The 17,612-nt window shown below is 43.1% G+C and overlaps 1 protein-coding gene across 1 annotated transcript in view; it reads left to right on the top strand.

Moving 5' to 3' along the window:
• LOC147708718 (uncharacterized) overlaps positions 1–17,612 on the top strand; it is a 202,925-nt gene that overhangs the window by 59,239 nt on the left and 126,074 nt on the right. The window contains exon 10 of the mRNA XM_086925388.1: positions 550–621. Within this exon, the coding sequence (XP_086781514.1) occupies positions 550–621 (72 nt within the window). The remainder of the gene's footprint in view (positions 1–549; positions 622–17,612) is intronic.

The raw sequence follows: 17,612 nt of genomic DNA on the forward strand, positions 1-17,612 counted from the left end.
ATGTTTAGGAAAAAGTGCCTCACTTTGCACATGTGAAGGTATACCTCACCTTTCTCTGCAAACTTATGTGACTTTCATTAATCTTACAAGTTTACAGTTGTTTTGAATTAGTATATTTTACTAGGATCCACCTCTTTCCATTGGCTATGAACCGGCCCAGTCCCTTACATACTAACAAGGTGAACATATATCCTTGCTGCCAGAAAAATACTTTATACAGTCTATTTATACTCATGGAATGTCTATAGGCAAACTAGCCAAATACACTGCTCTGACACAGGTCTTTAAAGCCTTTAAACCCTTAAGGGTACCATGGCTAAAGATATGACTTTACAGCTAAATCATTTTGTCAGCTCCTATTTCACATGTTTTACTTGAAACTAGGTTGCTGGCAACAAACGCTGTGTGATCATGGTCCTACTTAAAGTTGGGTGCCACTAAAAGGTTTAATGAGAGTCTTTCGTTGTGGTCGTGGAGGGGGAGTTTGGAGAGGAAAGTGAAAATGGGTCTTAAAGTATATTTTGCCTAATGCAATTTTTACTTTTACAGCAGCCACAGTGGTTCCCCACAGGCACAATAATGAGTGAGAGCCGAAGCCTCCTACCTTATTCTGGCCAAAGGGTGAGACGGAACATCAAAGCCCACCATGTGTTTGAGCATTTCCTTCACCATGTGTTTGAGTATTTTCTTTGCATCAGTACATTTTATTTTTTTGGATTTCTATCAATGTGTAGTCGAAAAAAACAGTAATTTCTTGCCATGGTATACAATCTGCTCTATCATACATTGCCTTATCTTACTGCCGCATCCCTCAATGGATTTTACCCAACAGTGATTACATCTTTATCTGCCACATGCATCAACATTTGGATTTGTGATCCCTAAATAGCGATTTTTAAGGAATTGCTATTTTGGAATCGCAAATCCCTATGCATATAGGAATCTCAAAATAAATTGTGATTCCTTAACATCACCTAATAGCGATTTGCAAATTGTGAAACGCTATTAGGGAATGTTACTCCATTCATTCCTATGAGCCTACAGGCCCATAGGAATGAATGGAAATGCATTCGCAAATTGCGATTACCAAATTGGTAATCGCAAATTGCGCATGCAATTCCAAGGGTGCCAGGGGGCCTAAGGCCCCCCTGATGCACCCCCCAAAAAATGGAACAGTGCTCATATGGCGCGAACACCCGCCCTAAGGGCATGTGTGTGCACCACATCTCACTTTAAAAAATGCACTTTTGTGCATTTTTCAAAGAATGCGCAAATGACCATCAACTTGAAGTTGATGGTAATTAGCATTTCCTAAAGGCACACTTTGCATTTAGGAAAGAGCTGATGCATCGCCTTTAGGGAATTGCAAATTGACATTCCCTCAATGCATTAGCTATTTAGGTAATCGCAAAAAATTGCGATGACCTAATTTGCAAATGGAAATGACTTCATGCATCGGAAAAGGCCGGTTTCCGGTCGCAAATGGGCCGAATCGCAGAATCGAACCGTTTGCGACTGGAAAAAAGGTGGCACAAAGTTCTTTGAGTTTTGGCATAAAGTTTCCAAAGGTTTGTTAACTTCAAATGAATGATGTTTCATCAAGGTTAATAAAGGCCACTAATTGATTCTTTACATAGATGACTATTTACAATGTCTATTTCTCAAGACAGCATAGTTTACGCAATAGTACTATATACACACAGCCAAAATGTATGAGGAAGGTTTTATGTTCATCACTTCTGCTTCTTTCTTTTTTGATTCCAACATGACCAGCTAAACTAGGCATTCACACTCTCAATATAAAAGACACCACGATCTTCTGGCTAAATTATATAAATTCCAAGCAAACCTTTGAAACTGTTTATCTCATCACCACCAGAAAGCAAGCTTTCTCTTACTGAAGTAGACCCAGACTGATGACTTGTACAAACTTCAACTCCTATTTACTTTAGCGCAGTTGAAGTTTGTAAAACTTATATGACACCTTCAACTGCGCTATAGTAAATAGGACCTTCTCTAGCTTTGTAAATACATATTTAATGGCAGTACCCATCTTAATGCCATTGACAAGTAGAAATATGGTGTCCTTTACGTATATTTTACAAACAAGTCTATGAGAATTATGATGCCTTTTGTGATACAATGTTTGGAATACAACATTTTCAGAAATATATGAAGTTAATTTCTTGCCCTCTGCCAGAGCCACCTAGCTCTACCATCACTATTACCAAGATCTACTGACTTAATTTTATTCTTTTTACTCCTTAATGTTAACACCAGGACATGGTATTGAAAGACCAGAAATTCTGGGCACACTACAAAAGTACACACAAATTAAACCTCTAAAAGCTGAAAATACTAAACTAAAGATCGCAGCCTATGCAGACGATATCGCAGTCTATGCAATCAACCCAGAGGAAGCTGCAATTAGTATTAAGGTAGAAGCATACAGATTTTGCAAAGTTGCAGGGTACAAATTGAATGCTGACAAAACTCAGGTACTTACCACTGTCCGGATTCAGAACTCCATTATCGGATCTTGTGTCAATATAACTTACTTGGGTGTAAAGATAACGGGTAAGATTAATCAGATCATTGATTTAAATTATGTACCCTTGCTAAAAGAAACTATTAAATTGTTAAGAATTTGGCATAGGCTCCCTATAGGCCTGTTAGGCAGATGTAACTTGATCAAAATGAAAATATTGCCTACATTTCTATTTTTGTTTCGTTCTATTCCTTTGAAAGTCCCCAACATATTTTTTTTAAAATTATAGTTTTTTTTTAGTAGTTTTATTTGGGGATATAAAAAACCGAGGAGGGCGATTGAGCTGCTTAAAGCTACATATGATCACGGTGGGCTTGGATTCCCAGATTTCAAAGACTTTTTCAGGGCCACTTTTACGGGTCGTTTACGTAGTTTGGTCGGCCTAGATCAGACTGATTTTGTCTTCACATTTATGCTGGGGAACCAGAGGGATACATTTTTATATGGAATTAGAGATCCAAACTATTTTAAAAGGGTAACATTTAAGACCGTTAAGGATATTGTATATATTTGGCAAGCAATGTCTACTAGGTGCAATCTACTGATATTCCATAAAAACTACCCATTGTGAGGGATCCCACTTTTCCTGAGGTATTTAGGGATCAAGCGGGTAAAATTTGGGCGAACTATGGAGTAAACTGCTTTGGCGATTTATATAATGATAGAGTTATTGAATCATTTGAAAAGTTAAGACTGGCCTATAAACTTCCGGCCCATTTTTTACAAATATTTGCAGATTAAGGATTATTTTGCTTCTAATGAGGCCGTAAAAGAAATAAAACATTCAACAGTCTGGGATTGTATTTATAGGGAGAAGTCTAAATCTCTCATTGGCTCAATGTATGCTCTTCTACATAGTTTCAGACCATTGGGCAATGAGAAATTAGTGGAACGTTGGACTCAAACCTTGGGGATAATGGTCTCACCTAGAATGATAGAACAGGCATTAGGCTATGTTAAGGACTCTGCCCATTCTGTTAGCTTACAGCTCCAGCAAACATGTATTACTTGCATGATGTATTACACTCCGGCTAGAATAGCTAAATGGGAACAGGGAAATAAGATGGGGATAAGATAAAATGCCCAAAATGTGAACTGTATGCTGCTAACTGAAAATATATGTTTATGGAATGTCCAGAATTGAATAGGTACTGGAGGAAAATCGAGCAAATACTTTATTCTAAAATAGGATTGGATCACCCACTCACGGATCTTGAAATTATGTTGGGATATAAAGATGGTAATCCGGCAGTACCGCGTCTCTTTACGATTCTAATGGCTGCAGCTAGGCTGGCTATTGCCATGGCATGGGTCTCTACTACACCACCGGTGGCAGAGGATTGGTGGGCGATTATCAGAGATACTTATGGTGTAGAGGCAACTCTGGCAAAGGCAAGTGGCATCAAATCGTTAGTTAAATTAGAGGTGCTGTGGGGGCATTGGCCCTGGATGGCTTAAGGTAGCTGGATTTGGCTAAATATGACATAAGAAGTGTTTCCCCCCAAAAAACATTTTGCTTACATATGATATGTTACTGTGAAATTTCTATTTGTTTCCTCTCTTTTGTTTCTCACTATTCTCTTGCCTATGTATTAATATGTTTGCTTATTCATATTAATTTATTTGTTTATACCCTTCGCTGTGGGGGTAATTCCCCCGCTGTGCTGGGGGGGGGGAGGGAGGCGCGCACAGCGCTCCCATGCTCATGACGAGCTGAGCTCGTCATGAGCTACAGTGCTCCTGTGCTCATGACGAGCTCAGCTCGTCACAGGTGCATTGGTTCCCGTGGAACGCTCAGCACAGCAGGGGAATTCTCCCCGTACCTGAGCGTTCCACGGCCCATGACGAGCTGAGCTCGTCATGAGCACCGGAGCACCGTGCCTCATGACGAGTTCAGCTCGTCATGAGCATGGAAAAGTTTATGTCAACTGTATGAACCTGCACTATCTGATGGAAAGTAAAAAGTTTATTTAAAAAAAAGGAATCATTTCAGAAGAGAAAGCAGAAAGACTGGGGCCCTGAATAGAAGGATCCAAGCCAAACCAAGTCAAAAACCATCAAAACACCAGAAAAAGTGGGGGCAACCATGTAGTCAGATTCCACCTTCCTACAGTAAGGAGTGGTGAACTAATAAGTTACTCCACACTACTGTCACAGGGACTTCATATACTTAGAAATGAAGTTTGTACCACGGTTTGACACCACCTCTCTGGTAAACCCCACATGGAAGAGAATCCCCATCAGTGCACGTCTCACCACAGGGGCCGTCAATGTCCTGAGAGGGATGGCTTCCGGGTACCGGGTAGCATGGTCCACCAAGACCAGGATAAAACTGTTGCCCATGGCTGTCTTGGGGTCCAGAGGCCCCACAATGTCAACACCCACCCTTCCAAAGGGGTTGCTGATCACAGGGAAGGGCTGGAGAGGAGCCTTGTGCTTCCTCCCACTCTTCCCACTTTCCCGGCATGTTTGACAAGTCCTAAAATGAGTATCTGAACTCGTGCACATCTGGGGCCAATAAAAGTGGGTGACAAGCTTTTCAACAGTCTTGTCCTGCCCCAGATGTCCAGCTAACGGTACATCATGAGCCAAACCCATGTGGAAGGCTCTGAAGCGCTGGGGTACCACCAGCACACGGGCTGACCCAGGCTCAGCAGCATTAGGTTCGCTATACAGTAGGTCATTCTGCCAGTAGATCCAATGTGATCCAGACTGATCACCTGCTGCCTGGCTTGAGGCCAACCCACAAGAGATGGGCACTTCTTCTGTTCTGCACAGAATTCCTCCCTGGAGGGTCCTCCTTCTTGCTGCCAATGGGTCAGCTCAGAAGGTCCCTCAGTTCTGCAACTTGCTCCCCTGTCGGTTCCAGGGCATCCCCCTCAAGGTATGCCTCCTCCTGGACCGTGGGAACAATGGGGGCTGGTTTCTCGCACCTCCTACCTCTTATTTATTTATTTATTTGTGCAATTTATTTAGCGCGCAAATACCCTAAGGTGTCTCAGCGCTGAACAGATCATGTGCAAAAGGAAATCAAGATCTTATTGAATAAAAAGCCACGTTTTTAATTGTCTCCGGAAACTCATCAAGGAAGGACAGGATTTTATTTGGAGGGGAAGAGTGTTCCATAGCCTGGGGGCGGCAACAGGGAAGCGTCTATCCCCCCAATTCACTTTTTTAGTACGCGGAATTCGTAGCAGATTGGCTGTAGCGGTGCGCAATGCTCTTTTGGGCGTATTAACTGACAAGGCTTTTTTTAGAAATTCTGGCCCCATGCTGTTCCTGGCCTTGTAGATGATGCATAACGCCTTGAATTTAATGCGGCTCCTAATTGGGAGGCAGTGCAGTTGTCAGATCATAGGGGAAATGGATGAAAATTTTGGAGTATTGGTCAGGATTCTGGCGGCGGCGTTTTGGACAAGTTGTAGCTTGTTCAGTACTTGTTCTTGGGCATTTAGGAGTAATCCATTACAATAGTCAACCTTGGAAAGAACCAAGGTAGACATCAGGGTTTTGCCTGCACTGGCTGGCAAAAACAGAAGTAATTTCTTAATCATCTTTAAGGTATAAAAAGATGCTGAGACTACCGCATTGGCATGGCTTACAAATGACAACTTGTTGTCAAATAGAACTCCTAAATTCCTGACTTTATTGACCGGAGTTGGGGGAAGGCCTAAGTCAGAAGGCCACCATACTGGAGACCAAGGCGGGGTCAGACTGCCAAATATCATGACCTCCGTCTTGTCTGAGTTTAATTTGAAACAATTATGGTCCATCCAGGAACTGATTGCCATCATACCATCCTGAAAGTTGGCCGCAACTGTTCGTCCGTTATTATGAACAGCCAGTACCAACTGGGTGTCATCAGCATAAGATGTTAACCCAATACCGCATGATTTAATGACCCTCGCCAAGTCCGACACATAGACGTTAAATAACGTCGGACTTAGCGAGGATCCCTGGGGAACACCACAGGGTAAAGTGAAAACAGGGGAGAAGAAGTCACCTAGTTTAACTGACTGCTCACGGCCAGAGAGAAAAGACGACAGCAGTGATTTGGCTTTGTTCTGAATGCCAATCTTTCCGATGCGGTCGATCAGAATGTTATGAAAGCCGCAGACAAGTCCAGTAATATTAGGACTGCTGCACCTCCTTGATCCATGATCACTCTGATCTCCTCTGCCGCCTTTATTAGGGCAGTTTCAGTTCTGTGACGCTTCCTGAATCCGAATTGGGTCTCATCAAGAAGATTATTCTGGTCGATGTAATTGGCCAGCTGATGATTCATGATTTTTTCAAATATTTTTGATGGAAAAGGAAGGGAAGCGATTGGTTGGTAGCTTTTGGATTCTGAAGGGTCCAGACTTGTTTTTTTTAATAAAGGTTTGATAATTGCTTTCTTCCAAACCGAGGGGTAGGAACCTGAACAAAACATAGCATTACAAATGTTTGTTAGGATGGGAGCTATCAAATCAGTCACTGGTTTTATTATCATAGGAGGACATGGGTCCAGTGGTGATCCTGACTTGATAGTGGCCATAATTTACTTTATCTGAGAAGGGGTGGTTTGAGTAAATTCAGACATAACTGTGGGAATAGAGGAGTGATTTGTGTTGGGACTAGGGGGTTCTGAGGTTAGTTTTGAGGAAAAGTTAGCATAGATGTAGTTGACCTTAAGTTTGAAAAAGTCTGCCAGTTCAATGCAGAGATTTTGAGATGATTCGATGGTAGTGCACATGGGTGGGGTGGACAGATTTGAAACCACCTGATAGCGTTGTTTAGTTGAGTTTTTTGCTAACTCTATTTGCTCCGTATAATATTTTTGTTTTTCTATAATTAGCAGCTTTCTGTAGGAGACTAGGGTTTTTTGTAGGTATCTCTATCATTGTTATGATAGTGTTATCGCCAACGTCTTTCTAGATTTCGACAACGTTGCCTTTCCAATCTGAGAGTTTCGGAGAACCAAGGGGCTGAGGGTGGATTGCGATTTGGCCGTATGGATTTCAAAGGGGCCAATACTTTAAAGGCATTATTGAGCCAGGCCATATAATTTTCTGAGGCGATATGTGCATCCTTTGTTTCCTCTGGTTTCCTCTGGCCCACGCTGGTACCTGGGCCATACTTTCAGACTCCAGGACCTCTTGAGCACCCCTACTGGCTGGCATACACCGAGTGGTCACACACTCCCACTCAGGAAAACCCAACATCTCTAAATGAAACCTTCTCTCCACCTTAGCCTAAGGAGAGCTGTCTAAATCATTGCCCAACAGACAATCCACATGCACGGATGGCCTTACAGCTACTTGGAGAGTACCTGAAACCCCCCCACTCAAAGGAAACCTGAGCCACCTTGCAGTGGCTCTCTGTGTTGTCAGCGGCAACAACTGGGTAACATGCACTTGGGACCACCTGCTCTTCATACACCAGCTGACTACTGACAGCTGTCAAACTGGCCCGGTGTCTCTCAGAGCCTCCACCCTATGACCATTGATGGTCACCCACTGCCTGTACTTTTTGGTGTTATCAGGCAGCTGGGTCCTGGGCACCACCTCACAATATTTTAAAGAGACAAGGGACATTTCTGCGGGACCCCACCCACATTGGGCACCCATCTCTTCCCCTTCTAGGGCTACACTCGCCACCTGACGGGGTGGTGCATTGTGATCCTTTTGGGGTCACTGGGGATCATACCAGCGGTGGCCCACTTGTTTACACTGAAAGCATGTAGGGGCCCCCCTGTGAACAGGTTTACCTGTCAGGGGCTCAACCTCTTCTCAGGTGGAGGCTGGGAACCCTTACCTTGGTTCCATTGGGAATTACTTTGGGGCCCTTTCTGGAACTTTCTCTGTTTACCCTTGTCCCACCCACTCTTCTGCTTGGGACACTTTACCAACCTTGGTGGAGTCTCCCACATGACCCTTATGGTCCCGGGTATTCACCCAACGGTCCGCCTCCTCAGCAAGCTTCCGAGGGTTAGTTAGCTTGCTATCAATAAGGTGCTGGCGTAGCTCTGGAAAACAATTACTAGACAAGTGCTCCCATGCAAATAAATCATAGAGTTCCTCAAAAGTACTCACTTTGCTACCCTTCCGCCAACCATCCATCGCTGTGCAAAATAAAGACACATATTTTACCCAGGTGGTAGCCTCCAGCTTGTTACAATTCCTGAACCTCTATTTATAGAGTTCTGGGCTCAATCCATACCTTGTCATCAGGGCTTCCTTCATGTGGGCATAAAGCATCCTACTCTCACTGGGCAGGTCTTACAATGTATCCCTCCCATCACTAACAAAGCGGCCCCACATTCCTGCTCCCCAATCCTTCTCAGGGACCCGGTGGCCCAAAATTGCCATTTCATAGGCTGCAAACCACTGCCCAATATCTTCATGCTTATGGAAATCTTTGATGACATCCTTTGGGAAATATACCCTGCCTTCTGCAGGCACAGATGATGCGTTGCCACCAGAGGGACTCAATTTAAAACTTTTAGCCTTAAGCTTCAATTCCCTCAAAAATCTTTCATGTGCTAATTTCTCTTTTTCCCTTTCAAATGCTATTCTGTTATTCTAAAGCTCCAACTTCTTACTCTCTAGGTCCTTTTGACTCTCCAACTTTAGCTTGGCCATCTCCATTCTATGCAATATATTTCTCTCTCTGTCCTCCAGCTGTCCTGGGGACATGCCCTTGGAAGAAACACTGCTGCTTATGGGGGAATACACTCTCTCCCTGGCTGGACCCAATGGCCAATCCAGCTGCCGTTCTGCATTCTCAGCCTCCTCTGTAGGCTCTTCCACATGCTCAGAGGCATTTCTTGCTTCTACCCAGGCCCTCAGCGCCTCTTGGAACTCATTCTTCTTGGTGAGGCCTGGAGTAGCAACTTTAAATTTTCTACAGAAGGCTTTCAGCTGTTTTACATTGTAGGCCTCCAACCTTTCTTCCTCAAAATCTATATCCATAGATGTGTTGGATGCTGCTTTACTCATGGCAATAGGAACTGGCAGTATTTAGCAAAAATAACAGTTCCAAGGAAAAATAATTCTACCCAAAAAATGTATAGGGTTGCGTTTGGTCTGCACTCACTAGTAGTGCACACCAATTACTGTATATGAGTCACAAATGGAAGTCCAAATCATCACCGCTGACCACAAATGTTAGAACTGGGTGTCTTTAGTTGGCAATAGCTTATACCTTTGTCCAAATAGGGACTCTTGCTTCTAGTTAGAGTAAGGGGCTACACTCCTAAAATAACCCCTGCTCAACCCTGTGGTAGCGTGGCACGAGCAGGAAGGCTTATCTCAGATGCAGTGTGTAAAGCATTTGTGAACACACACAGTAATACAGTGAAAATGCTACAGATGGACACAATACAGATTTTATAAGAATAACTATTCTTTATATAGACATAACACAAGACCCAAACAACAAAAATCCACAGTACAGTAGTAAGAAAATGCCTTTAAGATGGTAGAAATAACTCAGTTTACTTTAGATGGTAAATGCGACACATTTCTCACAAAGCACCTTTGGATGCATCACGCAAGATAAACAAAAGGTTCGCAGGGAGAATGATGCATCTGTTCCTTGCTTCGAGGTAGGTGATACGTCTGTTCCTCACTGTTTGCGCGAAGTAGGCGATACGTCTGTTCCTTACCGGAGAGGTGGAGATGTGACGATCTCGTGGTGCGTCCCAGTTGCGATGCAACAAGATGGCACCTTGATGCGATGCAACGATCCGGTGCGATGTGAGAAGATGGTGCCCTTGATGCGATGCGACGACGTGAAGACGATGCGTGCATGCCCGACGGCCGTGAGGCGACCCTGTAACTTTAGGGAGCCACGACAGGCCCTGCGACACGCTTCTCCGGTGATGCGATGGCGACCCTTGCGGTAGCGACACGCTTCTCCAGTGATGTGACGACACACAGCTGCGACTGAGACATGCTTCTCCTGTGATGTGACGGTGACCCTTGTGGTGGCGGCATGCTTTTTTAATGATGCGACAGCTGTGGATGCGACACGCTTCTTCTCGTTGAGTCGCACTTCCAGCTCCCAACAACACGCAGGCTTCTGCAGACATAATTCCCAGCAAGGAAATTCAGGGGGGGAACTGGTGGTGAAGTCTTGTATCCCTGAGACTTCAGCAGGAGGCAAGCACAGTTCAAGCCCTTGGAGATTCTTCTTCAAGATGATGAACGTTGCAAATAAAAGTCTTTCTCATTTCCTTGGCAATAAAGAAACCACTGCAGGCCACCCCCAGCAATTACATCTAAAGTTCGGGGTCTGGGCCCCCCTTTTTATACACACAAATCCTTTGTCTCTGAAGGCAGAGAGTGTCTGTACCTGGTCCAAACCAGTTCTGGGTGCATTCTGCCAGTCCACAACTTCTTCCTTTGTGGGCCAGGGTTATCAGACTCACCACAGGAGGTGGAGCCAGCATTGTGGAAGGCAGACACAGCCCAATTCAGGCCCAGGTGCTCCTCCTCCCACCACTCCCAATGCAGATAGGTCTATTCAGCCTTGTGCTGACTCACCCAGCCCCTGTCACTCACAAACCAGACATGGAATACCCAACCTAGCAGAGGGAGGCTTGGATGGTTAGGCAAGGAAATACCTACTTTCTAAAAGTGCTATTTTCAAACACAAAATCAACTTCACTAAAAGATGTATTTTATCATTCTGAGTTCAGGTATACTAAATGTGTTTTTCTACCATGTTCGCTGGGACAGTTAGGATTATAAGATGCTATAATCAAACTGCCCATTCTGGCCTATGGGGACAGGTAGCCATGCAAGAGTGAACACGAGATTGGCTATAATTCACTATCAGGACATGCCACACACATCAGGGCATGTCCTACCTTTCCCACAACTCTGGGTAGTTCCCAAGTTTAGGTGGAAAGCAGCTCCTGCTAGATCACTCTCAACACCAGCGACACTCTAGATCTGCTCACCTCAAATGTCTGTTTTTCTATCAAAGTTTTTAAGCATAGAGAGAGAGAGAGAGAAAAACTCTGTTTTATTTAGACCTTAGTCTTTAAAACCAAATCGAATAAAATTCAGGATAATATACATAATTAGTTATTAATAAAACAGTGTACAACTTTTGTTAAAATCTTTAAAAAAGTATAAAACATACAGAACATTCTACTTAAAATCCGAATTATCTTAGACTTTTAAAGTCAGGACTGTTCATTATCTTCATCAATCCACCATTGCTATAAGGAGATTAAAAGGTATTAAAACCCATTGGACTTATCCTGCCTGAGTTACTCTTCTTCATTTATTGTATACAGGGTAACTGGGGTTTCTCACTACGCTTCTTTGAGCTTTCCCCTGACCATTTGATTAATTTCTTTCAGGTAATAACCCAAAGCTATAGCCATTTCTAGATATTCCATTCTTAGCACTAAATTGATTGCTTGGGCTCTCACTCTTGTGTTATATTTTATGAATATAGGTCGCAGAATCCGTTTTCTCACTTCAACATACCTGAGACAGTCAAGAAGAATGTGCATTATCTCACACTTAGACCCCATACCGCACTTGCAAAAACCATCTGGGTACATCATTTCTGCCGTGACTTTCTCCTCCACTCTCCAGGGGATAATGCCAATTCTCATTTTTAAAATATCCCACCTAAATCCATAGTTCGGGAGTGCTTCTAGGTATGGATATCCTATATCGGTTTTCCACACTTCTATCATGTTTTTTACCGATTTTTTGTTTCTTAAATAACCTAGGTCCTGTGACCTCGAGTACTCCCTTCCTTTTTGTCTTAGTGTCACTTTTGTAAAGACTGCTTCTAAGGGGTTTTGGGTTGTACCCACATCTAGGCAACAAATTGTCCCTTTTATCTTCTTTTTTGCCTCAGCTGCCCATCTTAGATTGCTATGTTGTATTTCCCCACTACACCAAAGTGACACCTTTTGCGCTTCCTCTAGAGATTGCCGTTTCCAAAATCTAGCCACAGCCATGCTGGTCTGGGTATTCTATCCTATCAGTCCTGTTTCGAGTCTAATTGCCTGTAGCATGGCTGACTTTGGCAAGGACAGTAGCGTTTTTACCGCTTTACCTTCCTCCCGATTCCAATCCCCTTTACCACAGTGCTATCCACGCCAAGATAGAAAATGACAAAGTCTTTTGCCATTTATACAGCAAAGTCTTTAAGCATAGGACTAGTACAGTGCTGTCCTTGCCGAGCTGTAAAATGACAAAAGCCATTTATCACTCCAGGTCCAATATTACAGCTTTGAATTGGTAAAATACCAACTCAAGCCAACCTGAAATGAGTAAAAGCAACCCCTGACACAGTGTTTCGCTCTAATTAGAGCTCTTCAGAGAAGTATAGCTTTGTCCGGGCACAAGGGAGTACCCAGTATTAAGTCAAAACAAAACCCTTTCAGGCATAGAGTGACGCATACATTATGCAAAAAAGAAGGAAGAACTCTGGGTAGTTCCCAAGTTTAGGTGGAAAGCAGCTCCTGCTAGATCACTCTCAACACCAGCGACACTCTAGATCTGCTCACCTCAAATGTCTGTTTTTCTATCAAAGTTTTTAAGCATAGGATTAGCACAGTGCTATCTACGCCGAGATAGAAAATGACAAAGTCTTTTGCCATTTATACAGCAAAATCTTTAAGCATAGGACTAGTACAGTGCTGTCCTTGCCGAGCTGTAAAATGACAAAAGCCATTTATCACTCCAGGCACAATATTACATATTTGAATTGGTAAAATACCAACTCAAGCCAACCTGAAATGAGTAGAAGCAACCCCTGACACAGTGTTTCGCTCTAATTAGAGCTCTTCAGAGAGGTATAGCTTTGTCCAGACACAAGGGAGCACCCAGTATTAAGTCAAAACAAAACCCTTTCAGGCATAGAGTGACGCATACATTATGCAAAAAAGAAGGAAGAACTCTGGGTAGTTCCCAAGTTTAGGTGGAAAGCAGCTCCCGTTAGATCACTCTCAACACCAGCGACACTCTAGATCTGCTCACCTCAAATGTCTGTTTTTCTATCAAAGTTTTTAAGCATAGGATTAGCACAGTGATATCCATGAAACTCCTCCAAAAAGAAGAAGAGGCCACAGCAGGGGAAACGTGAGTTGCATCTTTATTCAAATCCACAAGCCATGGCGATTCAAAACACCCATTGTGGCGAATGCATTTCGGCGTCTGTGCCTTCTTCAGCGCCGAGGGTGTAGCTAAACAAGAAGCAGGCGTGTATCCCGGATTAAGTATCCAGCCCCCTCCTCATTGATGAAGAGCTGCTCCGCCCCCAAGGTAAGTACCAATCGCCTTATACCTCCTTCTAGCCACCTCGTGGATGGCGCCTACAGGTCCCAGCATGCAATGTTCAATACTGGCAGGTATTGTGGGGAGTGGATCAGCGCTCAGATGTTGGTGAACCTCTAAAGTCCATGTGACCTTAAAACAAAGTGCCCCCTCGAGTCCCCAGACCGCATCAACCCCCATGCCACAGGAATCCTTTCGGCGGGGGCAAGGCAGGGAATCCACCTCGCCCAGCGTGATGTCGAGTGACTTCAACACCGCCCCATCTCCTCCCGGGCCTGGAGGTGGGCCAAAGTCGTTCCAGTACCCTGGATTCCAACGACATTCCACCGAAGCGGAGGCCAGCAAGTCCAAGGCCTCTTGAAGATGCGGGGGCCTCTTAAGCACGACACTAGAGCTTGCTCTGCAAAATGTCCAAGAAACTCCTCCAAAAATAAGAAGAGGCCACAGCAGGGGAAACGTGAGATGCATCTTTATTCAAAGCCACAAGCCATGGCGATTCAACACACCCACTGTGGCGAATGCATTTCGGCGTCTGTGCCTTCTTCAGCGCCGAGGGTGTAGCAAAACAAGAAGCAGGCGTGTATCCCGGATTAAGTATCCAGCCCCCTCCTGATTGATGAAGAGCTGCTCCACCCCCATATATATATATAAATCAAGACAATAAAGATGCTCCGTCTTCCGTGCGATTGCTTCTGCCAAACAGAAATTCACGAACCACCGGAGATGTAGGAAATGTATTCTTTTATTGTCCTCAAACAAAAAAAAGAGCGAGAGAGAGAAAGAGAGAAAGAGAGAGAGAGAGAGAGAGAGAGAGAGAGAGAGAGAGATTGAGATCAATTTAGATATATCTCAAGCAAGAGATAGGCTGTAGTCTTCTCATTAGATTTTGTGGATATATGCAAACTACAGGAAATTATAAAAGCTGCCTTTTCTAGACAAATCACAATACAGGTAAAAACTATTCCCTTTTCTAACGCCCAGTGATTATCTTTCTACCTATCCAAGATTTGGGTCTCTAGACTGATCTGAGAGGAGACAGGTTGTAATAATGTTTAGTGCAGTCAGGTTTTGAAGTCTTTTTTGCCTACTGCCTGTTTTTTGGTATCTTTCGCAGCTACCCTTTTGGCCTGCCACAGGTGGAATGACACATGGGAGCACCCAAATGGTTACGCACATACGTCATGCTGCTGGGGGAGTAATGGTAGGTGAGAGGAGATGCTAGTAATTGAGTTGGAACTATGTCTTGAATGTTTCCCTTGTCCTCCCATGCTAGCGATGAAGAAATGGCCTTTAGAATAGTTATTCAGCATGATACCTAACATTCACCTATTCCTTGTCTTTCTAATAATGTCTTGACCAAAAGTCACTCATTGGTATTCATGCTCACTTATCTTGGGACACGTTTTTCAAAGAACATTTTTTCAGTGACCCTGCAGTACTTTCTACCTGAAACATAATATTTGGCTTGATTGCTTGATTGTTCAACAACGTGGTGATTTTCATATCTGCAGCAGTGTCCCAAACAATAGAAATTTACATTGGATTCAATAAGCCTGTAAGAGTTCTGTTTTGCCTTGAACTTTATGTTGGCCGTTTTAAATGTTCCTGTCCCTAGTGACCCCACATAAAGGGGACAAATGGAATGCCATGTTTGTCCTGGTAATAGCCATACCTTCTAGGATGCACTGAATGTTGCAGAACTGAAGATATGACTGCAAAGTGATAACCTTGTGCCCTCTGCATATTTTGCAAACTGGAGCTTCAGTAACTTCTCCCTTGAAGGTACTGCTTTAAAGTGCAAAGGTCAACATAAGTGTGTTATATCTAGATGATGTGGGATTCTCTTCTAATGTTAAGATCTATTCAAAGTGAGTGAATCTTTAAAGATTCCTGATGCCAATAGCATTCCAGGTAAATGTTATTTCATCTACTATTCTGCATGAAATCATAAAGACAACCTTGATGATTATGTAGCCATTCCTTACTTAAGCTGAGTGATCTGGGAAGTGTGGTCTAGTGATAGGAGAGGGATAATTTGTGGAGGGCAGAGATGGCGGTTACTGAAGGTGGGCCTTGTACTGGGTTGTGCCTGGCTCTCTTTTTTGTGTATTTATAGCTAAGAGTCTGGACATTCCAAGCCCGAATTACACAGAGGAGCAGCTACATGATGTTCAGTGTCATACTATACAATTCTGATGGAGACTGGGTAAGTAAGATGGGACGTCAGAGGGGGGAATTACTTATACATTTCTGTGTTTCCTTTATCCTCCATGGATGTATTTCTGTCACATGTTATTTGTGTGAGACACATTTAAAGCTGAAATCTGAAGGACAATTGTCCAATTTTGATTATGCAATTCAGGATGCTGAGCTCCACTATGATGAAATATCTTGAAGCTGAACATTCATGAAGTAAACTGCTGCCACAACAATATAGAGATACGCAGAAATACTGAGATGTTTTGATGAGCGAAAAGTCCTGTAGCAGGATAGCCATTTACATCTTTGCTATGTGTATGCAGAAGAGTGGCAAGATGCTTGCTCTTCATGAATTAAAACACAAGCATGAATTGTCAATTTTAACTCAAAATAAATATATAAGATTCTCTTGTGAAAAAGGGTATCCTCTAAGCCGAGCAAAGAGTTGTAGCATGACCAGTCTACAGAGCTTCTTTTTTGGGCAGCACATCTGTATTCTGTCTGATTACTGGTGATACAAAATCAGTTGTAAATAAACAAACTCTGATTAGCATGAAATACAACTGATCCATCGTAAACAAAAGCAACATATTTCAATTGTATTCGCTAAAATACATGATTAGATTTAAATTTATTCATATGATCTGTCATAACGGGCAGGCTATAAAGAGTTATTTTAACTTTCCTTTTTTCTTTAAAAATTCAACATGAGTCAATCATAATCTTCCAACACGTGCTATAAATGTCCATTTTAGCATTGCCTTTCATTCAAGGGCCTCCTTGTGCCTCAGGGACATGGGGTGCATGCAGGGAGCACTACATGTGCCCCCCTGTGTGCATGCACCCCATTACCTGCACGTCATTGTCATTGCACGCCATACCGTGCAGGAACTGTTTTTGGCGTTCCCATTGTGGTGCCCACTTTCGGAGGAACTGCAATGAGAACGTCAAATAATAGTTTTATAATTTGAGAGTGACCCCTTAGCACACCAGGGGAATAGAGTACTTTAAACAGTAAAAATGGGGAATTTCTTCCCTTGGCGAGCAACTGAAGTTACACAGACATAATAGTTGTCTAGGTCAACTAAACACAGTAAATAGGTTTTGTACGCTATAATGCACCCACACAGTAACAGTATAGTTTTGTTATTTATTTAGTAAAAAATGTTTTATATATTACATTGCTTAAAAACAAGCCATTGCGCACCTTTTGAGTCGTAAAAAGAGGAGCACACAAGATTCAAGGCTATCGGGAGTGGGAGACTTTTCGGACTGTTTATCATCAGAAAAACGAGACCCATGCCATAAGAAGAACCCACCCCGCGATAGTTTTACTCTTACCCTTAAAGAATCACGAGATTGAGATTTGGCAAATAGTTATATTTTGGGGCAACTAATAAGGATTAACAGACAGCCCGTATACACAAAAGTTAAAGGAAGAATCACCGAGGGCAGTGTCCATTTAAAAAAATAAGTAATAAGGTGAAACCTACAGTCAAAGAAAGAGCGGCTTCTAGGAGAAGCGATTTTAAAATTAAGAAGGAACGCTTTAAGACTCAAAAGATGACGCAAGA

This window comes from Lissotriton vulgaris, chromosome 6 (genome assembly GCF_964263255.1).
Source record: "Lissotriton vulgaris chromosome 6, aLisVul1.2, whole genome shotgun sequence".
Taxonomy (NCBI): Eukaryota; Metazoa; Chordata; class Amphibia; order Caudata; family Salamandridae; genus Lissotriton; species Lissotriton vulgaris.